We start from the raw sequence: 15845 nt of genomic DNA, 5'->3' as shown, positions 1-15845 counted from the left end.
CAGGAATATTTCTCATGTTTGGTGTAACAGATTTTAGTTTTTAGACTACTGTTATTCTATTCTACCCTTGTAACATGTAAGGTAGTTAACCATCTGGCTTCATTCAAGATGTTACAATTTAAAAGAAATTACAAATTATTTTCCTCTTAAATTGGTCACAAAAATATTTAAAAAGCAACCAAGGAAACCCCTGACAGATAAAGGCTCCTACAATGTAGCACTCATTTCTATTGCGAAATTTCACTGTGTGCAAAAAATCCCATGCATTGGAGTATTATTTTTGTGTCCATGTATGCTTTTCTGTTTTTATGTGCGTGACAGGGTAAGAAGCTGGTGCTCTAAGGGACAGCAGTATTGATTGCAGGTCTTAGGCTGCTCTCTCAGAGCTCGCACATCAGTTTTAGCTCTGGCACCATTGACATTCAGCTGAAATGAGGAAGGGGAAGGCATGTTGATTACCCCCAAGGGAGACAGCAAGGCCATGCCTTGGACATGATGACCAGCAGCAGCAGCTGCATCAAAAGCACACTCAGCTTTCCTACTCATTGTATGTTCATTTGTACACAATCAGATGACTTAAATGTGGATGTATCATTCATCAACATTGAGAATTCCTCAGAGGAGGTCTTCAAATAAAATGCAAGACATCACAGCGTTATAGGCATCTAAAGCCTGTTTGGAACAATGAATATTTAATGTCCTCATTTGGGTCCATCTTTCCTTCAGAGGATTACTTTATAGATCAGACACTTTGATAGCTGTGGGTTTCTTTTTGGAGACTTGTGAGATGAGAAGGGTTGAGGATTGTATCTGTTAAAGTCATGACACCCTTGGGATTTTGTGTGTAATGAAAGGTAGTGAGTGAATCCAGTCAACTGAGCTGAGATCCTGAGTTATTGGAATCCATCAGTGTTCTCTGCTTTATTTGTACTTGAGAAATTACCAGCCTTCCTAATGAGATTTAAAGTGTTAATTAATGAGCTTCAGAGCTGCTGGTTGGCAGATTTTGTTACCTGTGGACAGGACCAGAGCCAAGTATAAAAATGGTACTGATCTTGTCATCCAACTCTCGACAAGAAGCAAATAAGTGTATTTTCAAAAATGTTGAACTGTTGCTTTAAGAGTTGGGGATTAAAGGGTGGGGGATGCAGTGCCAGTGACAGGCAACAGCCAATATTTTTGACTTTTGCATGCCCTCACATTCTGTTTGAGAAATCTTCTTAAGCTGTCGGGGGCACTTCAGTGAATATGTCAAGCTACTCTGTCCTTCAGCAATCTGAGGCAGTAAGTCCTCTCCCCTTGTTTTTCTGTATCAATGCACCAAAGATGAAAATGGGATCAACCTTTTAAAGTTTTTTAAAGACAGAAAGTGTGACTCTTAAAAAATAAATAATATGAAGAATTTAAACAAATGAGAGATGTTAAAACAGAAACAAAGCCAAGTGACAACACACACACACACGCTTTTCATTACCTAGGGAACCATACAATACAGAGGAGTTGATTAGGATTGCCGACAAAAGGACAGAAGGCTCCAGCTGCCTCTCTGAATTCATAGTCATTAGCAGTGGAACACCAAGCCCTTTCAAACTCATTAGCTGATAAAACAACCCTCTGATTTCCCATTAAAAAAACCCATTCGTCCTCCCTTGCTGGCGATGCTCCCACTCCACTGCATCCCTGCATCTCCACACCTTCAAAGCTGCCCGTGAGACTGGGAAATAAATGGCAGCTCTTATGCAATTTCTGCAAGTGTGTGCATGGTTTATCCCTGATTGATTGTGCACATGTATGGTTCACAGCTAAATTGTAGAACTAAATTTCAACTTTCGGTTTAAGGTTTTTTTCCCTTACTCCTTGGGATTTCTAGCTGATTCCAAGTGTATTAACAGCTGTTTACTTACAAGGCGAGAGGTTAGAATGGTTAGCATGCCAACTTCAGTAGAAGAAAAGAGTGATAAACATAGAAGCAAAACAAGAGTTAATATTTGGCATTGCTTTCCACTGCTGGAGACAGCTCACGGAGAGAGTAAAGAGTAAATGAAGTTTGATGCTGCTCTTTGCAACATTTCTTCTAGACTGATAAGCAAACAGCTGTTAATGCTAACTTTGGCTATGTGGCAATAACAAAAACTTACACATACCATCTTCAAAAGACTCCAATAGAAAGGTAAATGTGTGTGATGTAGTTAATCTGTGATTGAATTTCCTACACACTTGAAAAAGCTTTTCTTTTCTGTGCATGACCCCTGCATCGTTTTTCAAAGTAATTAACTGAATCTTCAAGTTAAAGAGGAGCAAACTCAATTTTGATTTCCTGGCAGAATAACAATTTATTTAAATTTAGACAAAAGGAAATACATATTTGTGCTTTGTGCAGTTTAATGAACAGCTTTGTTTATATACACTTTATACACTGTTATATATAATCTTTTGTTACAAGTAGCTAAACTGAATTATCACCACTTACTGGATATTCATAAATATCAAAGACCGTTTCCCTCCACCCCCCTCCCCACACCATTTATACCCATTTGATAATCTAAAGGTGTAAAAAAAAACCTTTTTTTCTTTTAATTTTCAAAAACATTCATTCAGAGATGCGTAGTGTCAAAATTCAAGTCAATATATCTCATCCAGCCAGGATCAACATTGAATTCTCTGAACTCTCCTAGTCTCAAACAAACATCATGAACTCACAAGTACCAGCAGTGTTTTGTCTTTGTTGTAATCCAGACAAATCAAACCAAGACAGATATGAGAGGGCAATCACTAACAACCCCAGCCTGAAGCCACGCAGCTTAACCTTGTCTTTCCCCTTGATCACTCTTCGTCTGAGATCCTGAAGACGCACCTGAGCACAATGCTTTTAGCAGTGGTTTTGAGAAGCAGATCTGCCTCTTGACGCATTTCCTCATTGTAATGTAGATCTGACAGGCAGTTTTGGTTCTGAGAGAAAAAAACAAACAAAAAAAACCTAAAACGTAGCATCTGGGGTTGGCAGAGAGCGTTTCACGTTTTACAAATTTGCATGGATGTCCTCGTGTCGCAGCACTTTATAGGTGATCCAGTAGAAGATGTTGAATATGAGGAAGCTCAAGGGAAAGACGGCTCTGGATATGGTGTCAATGCGCTTGGCCCGGTCCACGAAACGCTTGTGAAGTACCTCCCCGTCGTACATGGTAACAGGAGGTGGGGGAGTGAACACAGTGGCCCCTTCCACAGCGGCACCATCCTTGGTCTGCAGGCAGTGACCCAGTCCATAACCACGGAAGTAAAATCCTCGGCTCTCCCTCATCAGCTCCTCCTCCTGTGGAGTCAAGCATAGGGAAAACAGATTGGCCTCTCGCTGTCAACAACAATTAGCTTACAGCTTTTCATATTTCCTCTTGGTGGCCGATTCCCAAATGTGTTTGGGGTGTAGCAGCACAAAAGGATAGAAGAACAATGGAGTAAGGACATTTCTAGAAAAAAGACGCATGGGTCCTCATTGAAAAAGGAAGATTTTTAAACACAGTAAATGATTTGTCAGTGATTGTGTGTAAAACAAGGGCTTCCCAGGTTGTGTCTCTCATGTATGACTATTACGTTCACGTCACAGACCTAATCATGTTTTTCTCAAAAAATTAATACCAGCGATGTTTGAAAAAACCCAAAAGTTCATTAAACACTTCCTGCTGTTCTGATGGTATTTCTAAACTCCACAAAGACTCTCATAACCATCTAATCAAAAAGTTGTTTCTCTAGTTGCAATGGTATCTCCTAATCCAGGTAGCAGGAAATCACACACATCCTTTGTCTTTTTGTGCAAAACAAGCAAAATGTTCTTTTTTTTCTGTATTAATTGATAAATTAAACTAATTGACACAGACAAATATCCCTCATGAAAAGCATACAGAAGTTCTTTTTTTGTCCAGCAATGGATGGAAAATTGTTCCATCCAGTTGGTTAGTCTGTGAGCATTTTGGAAATACCTTCAAAACAGTGATAAGTCTTACTAAACAGCCTCCTGGGTGTTCAAAAATTGTCATGCATTTAAAGGATGCTTACCTCGAATGTAATGGTAAAACATGAAAGGGGCTTAAACAGGCACTAGTTTCAGAAAAACTTTCTTTAATTAATTAAGCTTTTTGAAGCTTCTATAACACAAAGAGGGGAATCAGAGGGCATCTTCATTAACAGGAAAAGGGGAAATTATAATTCTGAAAGTTAATCAAAAAATTAACCTCCATCTCTCCTTTCAAGTTGCAGAATGACAGACTTTTCGAAATGCCTATTAATAAAAAGTAAGTCATGATCTCAAGCCCACCAAAAAAAAAAAAAAAAAAAAAAAAAAAAATACTTGCACTATGGCATTATGCTTTGATGAATTGCGGGGCACTTTTTTACAGTGAATGAGACACTGTTCCCGCCCTCTGAAGAGAATATTAATAGACATGCAGCTTAGCTCTGACAGCCCTCTGACACTTTGAGAGATTCACTTTAGCGGGGGAAAGCGAAGATGAGGGATCTAAATTGGATGATTAGTAGTCAGTGTGAAGAGCCCTGAAAGCTCTGATCCCTGTGTCCCCTCCTCTCTCTCTCTGCTTCTCTTTCACTGACCCCGGCAGCTCTCTGGTACTCTGCCGAACGTCGCATCCCAGTGCTGGACAGGCTTGGCCGTGAGACACTATACCAATTCCTGTCAAATGTCCAGTGCTACTAATGTATTTCACATCTGTCTCCACCTGTCTCTTACTGTTAGATTTTTCTTGCACAGAACATTCATTTAGTAAAAACTTTCCTAACCTCTGATCTCTGCCAACTGCCCTTTACTTTCTGCTAAGCTGCTACCTTCATTTACACTAAACTTCCCCCTCCTTACGATTGCAGGGTTGTGAGTAACTCCATGTGTAGCTGTTGCCCCAATGACAAATTACACCATACAACAGGGGGATAGAGAGTTGTAGCTCTTCTAGCACAGCTTAATTATCCCTTCTACTCTTTCCTAAACGATACAGTACATCATGTGCTAAAGTCTAATGGTGCGTTTTCCTTAAGATAATAGGTCCTCATTGTCTTTAGTCTGTGCTCTCAGCGGCAGCCACACACTTAGTGATTTGTTGGCATAAGATCAGTGGAGACTAACCCTGATTATCGCATTGTTGCTCTGTGCAGAATTGTGCCCGCTGCTGTGAAAATGGTTGTTTTTGTTGAGTGATCAGTGATGATCTCTGTTTGCCTTTTCTTTTTTTCTTATCAAGGTATCGGTATCAAGGTTGTCATCTAATGCCTTTCAAGAAAACAAACCGGTTTTCTTACTATTTCTTTAAATTGGGCAATTAGGTGATTAAAAACAAAACAAAACAATTGCTCTGACTTTAGTAAATGCCAACAGTGAACAAGGAGAGCAGAAGAGCTAATTTAAATTAGCCTCGAAAACAGGTCATACATTGGGAAAGAATCAAGAATTACAAGTTAGTAATGTTGGTATGAGGGCAGAAGGTGTGAAAGAGGGTCACAGTGACAGGGTGAGATCAGCATAAAGTGGGTTTGGTTGTGGGAGAGATGCCAGGATAAATTCAGGTTTGAGATGAAAGTCGCACAGCACAATCAGTTTGGGAGGCTGGAGGCAGGGACAAAAATTAGGTTTGAAGGTCAGGGTTGACACAGGGGTCAATTTTTACCCTGGCACAGGCGCTGCAGTGCTGATTCAGATTCCTGTAGGTAGAGTTGTTACCAGGGATGTCATTCGCTTTCCGCAATGACTCAACACTCCCAGCAGGCTGACTGGCAAACACCTCCATTGGAAAGGAAGGTAGACAAATTGAAGTAAAAGTTATCACTCCTTTTTATTTCATTTTTTGATGTAAAACAAGAAGAATGAAAGCTCTCGTAAGAGAATTTCATCAGTGTTGAATAATTTGGTTTGGACATTTGGTGGGAAGAAGAATTCCCTCTGCTTCATTTAAATAAAAATAATAATAATAAAAAAATACCTGTGCCATGCCAAAAATAAAGTCATTAAAGATGCAAACTTCAAATCCAAACAACAAACTCAAGCAGGCGTTCTCAGCTTTTAATTAAAGAGGCACTGTGAGTGTGATAATACAGGACATTATCTGCAGCTTTTAGTTGAGAGAACTGGCTTTGAAGATGGAAGAAAGAATCCTCAAGGAGCCAGTTCAAGTTATTTCTGTAAAGACTATAAATGGAATTGCAGACCTATTGATTTATTTATATATTTATTTGTAGTTTTGAGGGCTGTGTGGATATATAGTACTTATTGTCGGCCTAGTTGTTTGACAGCTCTTGTGTTTTCTAAGCCAAGCACAAGGCTCAAAAAGTGCATTGATTAAGCCTGGTCAGTCTGGGATGTGTACACTCCATCAGATTCCCAGCCTCTCTCTAGTACAACACATCGGGTCATGTGTCAATACCTCTCAGATGGATAGTTTGTGACCTCAAACTCCTCAGTGGGAGTAATTGTGCAGCTGATGTGGACACGGGAAGTCCTTTCCTCTCCACAGACCATAATTTTCTCTCTCCTATATCGATGCAGGAGGGCAGACTGCCCAGTAAATCTGCCAGACTCTTCTGCCTTAACAGGGAACTTTGCCATGAGTCTGGGAAGCTGCCCAGTCTGTGAACTGTTTAATGGGTTTTTCAAGACATCTCATCTGTTTCTCTGGAGAGTCACCTCTCTCTGTCAAACAAGGTCTCGCACCTCTTAGTAAATGCTTTTTATTTGTCAACCTACAAGCTCCTTGCCTTGATAAACTTCATTCAAGATATATTCAACAAGTTAGCAGGTATATGTTTGGCTGATGCCAAAAACAAAGTTAATCCTTACTAATAAGACTAACTAATGACTTCATTCATGCTAATAAATCATGCATTAATGCTCCATTGATTTGGCTGGTGTTTTTGTCCTCTTCCAGAATTACTTTCTTTGTTTTTAGTCAGCATCAGTAAGATGATGCCAATGGACATTTTGTCTGTGCAAATTGTCAATCTGGACAGCCATTTAATAGCAGCTTAATAATGTTTACAGCTATAGACTTTATTATGTATTAGAAAATGAGAACACATGACCCTTAATTAATGCCTCACTAACATTTGCTTTACAGTGCCTTATTGGAAAGTTAGCAAGTCATTAATATAAGGTAATTGTTCTGTCACTTTGAAATAAGCAATCAGGTCTGCAGTTATAAGTAAGTAATTCATAAATGTTTTAACAGTACGACTTGAGTTGTAAATGTTATTTGTTAGAGGATTTTGGTTGGGATAGCCTGCAGCTCTTTTCCATAGAGAAAGAATTTCTATTGCTCTCTTGAAGTAATGCGAGAAGAGACAAAATATATATGTGTAGACATTATCTGGCAACTCAAACACACATGGTTTCATTATTGATTTATCTATAAATATTAATAAAGACAACTGGTTATCTTTGTTGGACAATACTGTCCTTTGCTTTCTTGCTGAGGATTCAAGGGCACTACTGTATAGACCCCCCTCTCATCTGTCCATTAAATATGAGGCCACAGCCAGGAGCTGGCTAGTTTAGCAGGCCTGGCTCTGGGGTTGGGGATGTGTGGGGGTGTCTGGCATGTAACCATATGTCAGTTTATGACAAATAAGATATAATGTGTTAATTAGTGAGCTTCAGAGGTGCTGATGTGTGGGTTTATTTTCACTTTAGGATGAGGACATAAAAGATTTTTTCCCCTTTTTTTTTCCAGTCTGTATTTTTAACATATATTAACAAGCTGCTAGCTTTTGGGTATGAGAGTGATGTCAATCTTCTCATCTAATTCTTGGCAAATAAGCGTATTTTCCAAAGTTTCAAACTGTTATTTACAGAGAAACTATTTACAAAGATTTACAAGTATTAGAGGGGACCTGTATAAACGTTAATTTAAAAAACATAGTTATCTAGTTAGTGTTTGCTCAGTTGTTATAATCATCAACAGTTATGGCAGGTAATGACGAGGCAGTGAATGAAGCAACTGGAGTCTCACACTGCCCACAACAGGTCAGAATATAGAAATGTGTCAACCAGCGTGGCTGCAGTATAAATACAGGGCTGGGGTATCCCACTCCCAGGGGGCTTGCGGAGAGGTTTTTGCTCTGTGCCAAATGCAGTGACAGAGGGTAAGGATCACAAAGGCTCTTCACAGGTCAGTGCTCACCATGGAAACAAGCTGAACTGAAATGAGCAGATCTTCCTCATGAAATATGACAGCCAGCTGTAGCGTGTTGATGTTGTCAGTTCCTGAATGTACAGCGTCCCACAATAACAAGAGGCATAGAGGCTGACAGGGACCGGAGTGTGTGTGTGTGTGTGTTTGTGTGTGTGTTTCTCATGCTTATTTTTTAGAATCTGCTACCATGTGTGACACAGTGCGTCATGTGCATGTTTTTTCTTGTGGAAGTATGCTTTGTTTTAGCTGGGAATGTCTGTGTGTGTGTATGTGTTTGATTTACACTTACTATTCTTTGCTGCCGCTGCTTTTTCCTCAGCCTGATGAACTCCTTGTGTTGCCTTGAGACAAAGTTAACTGCTGCGTACTCCAGTAGGGCAGCGAACACAAACAGAAGACACACTGCCATCCAAATGTCAATGGCCTTCACATAGGACACCTGGGAACAGACAAGGTCACAGAGTCATCAATAGCCAATCAATGAGGCTGATGGATAATCTGTGGGTTGTTCACAGTCTACCCATTTCTCAGCTCCGGCATGCCATGACACACATCTTTGGGATGACCTAGAATTGTAATGAGTCAGAGGGATGCGGGCCGTTGACACATAGCCATGAGACAGGTCATGGTTACAACTTGGGGAGAGCCCTAGTCGTGTCGTTCATGAGAGAAGATATGTCACAACACATCAGCAACGCACGCTGAGCAAGCGTAGTGTGGAAACTTCACTCAATTGAGCAGCAGTTTGCTGTTACAGATACATACAGAGAAGTGGGGTGGGGGAAAAAAGGCAGGAAATGACACGTTGGGTACATACTGTTCCTCTTGTGGAATCTGAGAAACACTTCAACCATGTTTTAATCAACACTTCCACTGCATTAGTCTCATACTCCAGCTGTCACACATCTTTTGTCTTTCTTCACTGTGTTAACATGCCATTTAACACCTAGTGACAAGGCTTTCTAGCAATCTCAATACAAGTATTTCAACCACATAATAAATCGATCTATCCCTTCCTTTCATGGTAAACCCACAAAAACTTTCCTTTTTGTATTTCACAAGGTTAATTAATTTTTTTAGTAACAACTCATGCTCAAGCAAAGAGGAAATAGCAACTAGAAAAACACATCTATCACAACTATCACACACACAACAATCAAAAAAATCAAAATATAGAATTAAAAACTAATTTGTGTCAAAACATCTGAGGTTTTTAAAACAAAGACTATATGTACTGTATTATATTGATATGTGTTTGTAATACTTTTAGTCCCCCATGTTTATATACATATAGTGGAGAAAATACAACAACGCCACAAACTACTACCACAGAAATTACCATAAATATCTCTCTGACATGAACAGTCACTAACAAAAATATCTGTTGCATAGATGGTGGTACAAGGTATTTAACACAGCACAGTATTTAATCTACTTACGCTGAACAGGCACATCTACTGTATTGCCAGCGTATAAAGTAGTGGTGGGTAAAAGTAGTGGTTCCCAACCCAGGTCCCGAAGAAAAATCTGAAGGGTCACAAGATCACAAGTCTCCTTAATATTTACCCGAGTTACAGGCAAACATGAATATGTTTGCCTGTAACTCGGGTAAATATTATTTTCTTCAAAAATTGGTGGAAAAAAGTAATAAAATTTCTACTTTTCTCAAAGGTTAATGAATTTGTTTCAAGTATTTTCTTAAATCAAGTTTTTTTTTATCATTCTAAAGCAACAACCTGCCTCCACTGTTTGGTGAATAGAGAATGAGTGAACATGGGAGTGGTTCTGGACACAGTCTGAGATTCGGCAGCTTCCAGGTGAAAATGTGTGTAACTCTGTGAATGTGAACTGGACGTTCCTGAAAAAGAGAGCACAGCTCTCTGTGTTACTTCACAGGTTAAAGTTTTAAAATTCCCCCTCAGGGTCAACATGCAGCCAAAATCCACAAGCACCTGTGAGACTCAACTGGTAACCTAGCTCGAGGCAGAAGTACTGTTGCTATGGTTACCTACAATCTAATATACCTTGTGCAGTGATTTAGAACGCTGGACCTCATCAAGGTATTATAAAACACATTTTAATGGACACCTGTCTGCCAATCAGAAACATGTATTTGGCACTCTGGTGGTAGATAATGTCTCTGCCCTGTTCCCTAGCCTCTTCCTGTGTTTTCCCCTCAGATACAGTGTGCCCTCTAGTGCCCAGTAAATGTGCCCTGCATGTCTTTCACATGGAGGCCAGTGTCCTCACCTCATCTGGCCTTTGTACTGTACTCTCCCTAATTAGTCTTCAGCTTTGTCCTGAACCAGGACCTGCCTCATGCAAAGTCATCATCTCATGACTAAATACGCCCTTACAGGTCAACCCAGCCCACACCTCCCTCCAAATAGCTCTTTTACCCAACTTTTGGAGGACACAACCAGTGTACAGTCGACAGTAACCAAAGTTCCAAGTCTGCTTTGCCAACGCGTCAGGAAATATCAGCTACAAAAGGAAATGGTATTTCTAAATCATGTTTCACTTTTGGGGGGATATGTCAGAACAAAATGTCAGAATAGTCTACAAGTTTCAAACTCAGACCATGCTACGTTTATTAGATTTTTCTTTTAAATTTAGATGCTGACCTTTTTGTTGTGCTTCTAACATTACGTAGTGCTGTTTTCTTTCATATATACGTGTTTCTCATAGCAAGGAGAGCATATGATTGCAAGTACAATCATCCTTCCACCATGTACAAATAGGAGTCTTCAGACTCACCTTGGGCAGTGAGGCTCTGGAACCAGAGCTCTGTGTGGTCATCGTCAGTACAGTGGTGATGCCCAGGCCCACTCTGGCCGGTGCAGCATCCATGTTTATCCAGAAAGAGACCCATGAGAGGATGACAATGAGGAGGGAAGGGATGTACATCTGGATCAAATAGTAGCCCATCTGACGTTCCAGATGGAACTTCACCTCAATACAGGTGAATTTTCCTGTAGATACATGACACATTATAGGCACTGCTGTAGTGTTTTTTTTTTTTTTAAATCATACTGTTGGAATAGTAGAATATGAAGTAAATGTAAGATAAATAATAATAAGTAATAAATATGTGTGGTAAAAGCATCTGTTTTTTTTCACCTTACAAGTCATAGGTTAAATCCCAACAAGAATAAATTTGCACAGTATTCTTGAATTTGACAATCAGATTCATTTCTACCTTAGAACCTATTCACTGTAAAAAAAAATCAGCACTCAAGCACTCAATTACAATTGGGGATTTTAGCATGAGGTCACTGGTTTCTCAGCACTTTAAATGGAATTCATAATGTACCTGTGTTATAGTGCTTAGTGCAGTAGCCCAAATCCTTCTCCTCTTTTAGCACAAACTGTGGGAGGGTGAGATCATCAGCCACCTGAACAGGGTTCTCAGACAGCCACTCAAAGATCAAGTCGTTCATGGTGTAACCAACTGTGAAAAGAGGGGAGATAAGGAGGAGAGAGAAATCTGAATAAGGGAGAAATGGTAAGAAACGAGCCTCTGCATCATCCTTTTGCTTTGTATTCAGTTAAAGAAGAAGAACAGACAATACTGTTTAGATTTCGATAGATTGCTTTAAGTCAAGTAATGTGCTGTACTAGCTGTTAAAAATTCATCTCCGTATTATCACTGTTGCTGTGATCCTCCTCCTCCCCGTCCTCTTCCTTAACCTCATTTTTCACTGGGATCTTGTTACTGTGGAATAAAATCTGTGCTTCAGAAACATCAGAAACCCTGGCTAATGAGACTTGGAGAAGGACAGGATGAAACTTGGAAGACAGTGACAGTGCTGATGTAATGTCTCTCTGCCCATCTGTCCAGCTACCAGCTACCCTCTGCCATCGTGTTTGTCACAGTAAAGGTCACACACCATAGCTACATTCGTGTTGTTGTGGTTGCTTGAAGGTTACAGAATAAGGGGGTGGACATGAGGAGCATATCTGCTTAGGACAGTGGGGAGATACTGTATGTGTTCACTCATCCTGAGCTGATTTGTGTGAGTGTAATCTTGCCTATGCGAGTCGTTACATCAATAAAAATGTGTAATATCATTTGTAATATAATGGAATACATATCTACAGTTGTGTTGCAAGTGAATACACAATTAGAAAAGCATTTAGAAATGACCACTCAGGATAAGTCAATAATTATTTTGTCTACCTGCTTGAAACACAAACACACTGTTGATTTGCATGATCTTTTGAGGGGTTGCTCTCCTCGCAGCTGCCTTATTATAGGTACATTAAAAATGCATGCCACATGCAACAACAACAACGCAGAATTCCTCGCACATCTGAATAATACTGATGTCTACTGGGACCCTTTAGGGCCTGAGTTACAAAGACATCAATTATTCAAGATGTTATACCCTATCCAGTGCCACATGCCTGATAAAACAACACTACTCAAACACACTTATCTTGTTCGGTGGGGGGAATTCACCGTCATTCACACATCCTGCTGTAACAAGCGAGGGGAATACCAATGCTTTCCTGAGATAATGAAATGGTCTCCTTTTCTTCCGCCAGCTACAGCTAAGAGACGTCAAAACATAATTGACATAGCGTTCAAGGTGCAATAAAAATGAAATTTATGAGACAGAACGTCTGGAATATCTCAGCAAGGTAGGGTAATGACTGTTAGTCACATGCCATCTCCTTTTTCATGTAAAAAAGCAGTTCACCTAATGAAAACCACCATCTTAATGTAGCTATGGTTATGCTTCAGATTTGCCGTCTTAGTCTTGCTTTTCACTTATAGTGTAAGTTACAAAGTGGATTTGAAGTTACCGGACACTAATGGCTCAAGGCAAAGCAAAGTGGTATAAGCTGCATATATGGGGCTTTGATGTGTCAGAATAGGGCAGAATCTATTTATATGTCTATATAAGCCCATGGGATGAAAGGCCAGAAAAGAAGATTGGCCTTAGCTCTCTCAAACTCCAAAGATAACTCCTCTTTTTCATCACCCTCCTCTCTCTCTCTCTCTCTCTCTCTCTCTCTCTCTCTCTCTCTCTCTCTCTCTCTCTCTCACTCTCTTTTTCTTTCTCATGTTGAACAGATAGTGTTGCCACAGCTCCAGTAGTGGCAGTAAAACCTATAATGTCCTCTAAACATCGAGCTCTACCCAAGGTGATAACACCCTTGGGTGGTGTACCAGCACTTGTCAACACAAGGCCAAGTATCCTCACCAGGCCTTTAATCAGAAATGATTACATCTCCCCTAATGGCAGTGTGAAGCGATACACTTACCCAAACACATGCGTATATACACACACACACACACACACTGCTGCCTTCAGCACACATCTGTTTGCCTGAGAGTCTCCTCTCCTCACGCTCCTAAAGGGTAAAATGTCTTTATATTTTTTGTTTTGATGCCGGCTGGCATACATCTGCAGTATTTATTTGATTTTTTATCGGTTTGGCCCGGTGTTAATTTGCAGAAATAAATCATAGTGCCCCCCTGTACAAAGAGGGAGTAACTAGTTCTATACAAACCCATGCCTCTTGTTCTTATTGAATCAGATAAGGACATAGGTAGTGATATCAGCATTCAGCTTGACTTATTTGTTTGTGAGAAATGCTTCTGAGAAGGTGCAGTGACTTGATGGTATGAGTGAGCTGTCTGTTTCCCCCTTTTGCTAGACTTAAATTCTTTTGTCCCTGTGATGGGAAATTAGGTCACCTCTAGGCACAGGGGGTGGGTCACATATAATAAAAGGGACACAAAATTAAAGTTTCATTATTTATATCCTGGAAATTGGTTTCATGAGGGCAGATACTATCTCTGCTTAAGGCAACGGAAGACTGAAAGAGGAGAATATTATTCCTACCCTACATTTTATCATTGTAATAACATTTTAAAAGGTTTCAAATTCATCTTGTACATTTCTTGAACTCCCCACTTTTAATAAATGTACAGAATATGTGAACAAGTGGAAAATGGCAAACAACTGACCATTCGATAAGCCCCACACCTTACTGTTGCTACACCTGTCATGCTTTCCACTCTCGCACAGTGCGTATGCAGTTTATAGTGAGGACAGCGGTGGATTAACCATTTGAAATTCTTAGTAAGTACTGAAACAATGTGTGATTGATTTCAGACAGTGGCTGACAAAGGCAGACTTCTCATTTATAGCCATTAATTATACCAGTCACTAACGTTACCCTGCACACTGATATTGTAGCATCCATGACTTCCACACAGTGGTGAAATGCAGTGGATCTCCTTCTCCTGAATGTTTTCCTGTTTTGTTTCTTTTAACTTAACCTGTAACTGCATAGAACAATGCAGAAGGCTATGAAATGCCCCTGGCCTTTAGAAGTCAAGCTGCTTTACTGTAGGTAGTATGCTAATCCTGACATGCTGACGTTTGCAGCTTTCGTTAAAGCAGACAGACACAATCAAGTCAGTTTCTTACAATTCTGCTCTTGTATGTTAGGTTTGCGGAAAGGGTAAAAAAAGAAGCTGCCATGCAACGTCTTTATATACAGAATATCACTATTGCTGCACCCCTCACGCACCCCACTCCAGCATAAAGCTTGACAGGCCTGCCATGTCTAGTTACAGTTACTAAGCTACAAGTGGACAAGTGCTGTTCAGTGAAGGGGGTTAGCAAACGGTCACTTGGGTTTTTTTTGCCTCCCTACAACACCACAATACACTGATGATCACATTCACAAAATTATTAATAAATAATCACAAGAATATGGGATGCGATTAGAAAACACAACGTGGACTTTGTGAATATAACCCCGGTAATGAGACAGATTATTTGTATGATTCAGCTTGTGTCTCTTGTAATACAGCAAGGGTAGACACAGGTTTAGTGACAGGCCAGGGAAAAGGTAGAGAAAAGGGAAATGAGAAGAGATAAAAACAGGAAAGTGAGGGGGGAAAAAAGGAAGCAGAAGAAGAGAAGACTCACAGCTTTCAAGCTGCATGGTACAGGTCTGAATGTCCATTGGGAAATTCTTCAGGTCCATAGGGCAGGACAGGGTAAGAGTCAGCCTGAGATAGATAGACAGATTGGAAGAGAGAAAAGGAGCCACAGGGAATGTCAAAAGGCACAAACGGGCTCAAGGAAAAGACACTAAACACAAGGAAAAAATATATGGTAGGTTAATAGTCAAATAAATCAGTGCCAAGCTGCTTTGATTTGGAAATTATGAAACAGGAGCCTATATGATAGTGTTCAGTGCAATAAAATTGGACAAATGAAATAGGAAAAAAACTAAACACATATTTTCCTTTTTAAAACAATAGATTGAAGAAAACAGAGTTACTGCCATTTGATTATTCGTTGCACCCCAGTAATAGCAAAGTAATTGGTGTAGGCATCCTTACTTTTATTTGTTGTGGTGTGGATGCAGTAAGCCTTCAAGAATCCTCAGAGAAGAGAGAGAGAGAGCTATTTGGGAGTCTGTCTGGAGGAAAGCCGTGTAATTACCTGCTGTAATGCATCGCCCAGAGGCGCGACAAGAGCCGCCAGCAGTATACACACAGGCACCCATTTGCTACTGTGTTATGATGACACAATATCTTTTTCACCACCTGAACAACAAACTACAAACACCCTGGTGACTGACTCTCCTAACGTTGCCTAAATCGTGTCACGTATTTAGAGCACAGAAAGA

General features: G+C 40.1%; 1 protein-coding gene across 1 annotated transcript in view; it reads right to left on the bottom strand.

The window, feature by feature from the left end:
- Positions 1 to 3019: 3019 nt before the first annotated feature.
- glra4a (glycine receptor, alpha 4a) overlaps positions 3020 to 15845 on the bottom strand; it is a 41572-nt gene continuing 28746 nt past the window's right edge. Inside the window, 5 exon segments of the mRNA XM_041048092.1 lie at positions 3020 to 3310; positions 8473 to 8622; positions 10941 to 11155; positions 11497 to 11634; positions 15137 to 15219. Coding sequence (XP_040904026.1) covers positions 3020 to 3310; positions 8473 to 8622; positions 10941 to 11155; positions 11497 to 11634; positions 15137 to 15219 — 877 coding nt within the window.

This window comes from Toxotes jaculatrix, chromosome 10, assembly GCF_017976425.1.
Source record: "Toxotes jaculatrix isolate fToxJac2 chromosome 10, fToxJac2.pri, whole genome shotgun sequence".
Taxonomy (NCBI): domain Eukaryota; kingdom Metazoa; phylum Chordata; class Actinopteri; family Toxotidae; genus Toxotes; species Toxotes jaculatrix.
The sequence above is the reverse complement of the archived record's forward strand: the minus strand, read 5'-3'. Positions and strand labels throughout refer to the sequence as shown.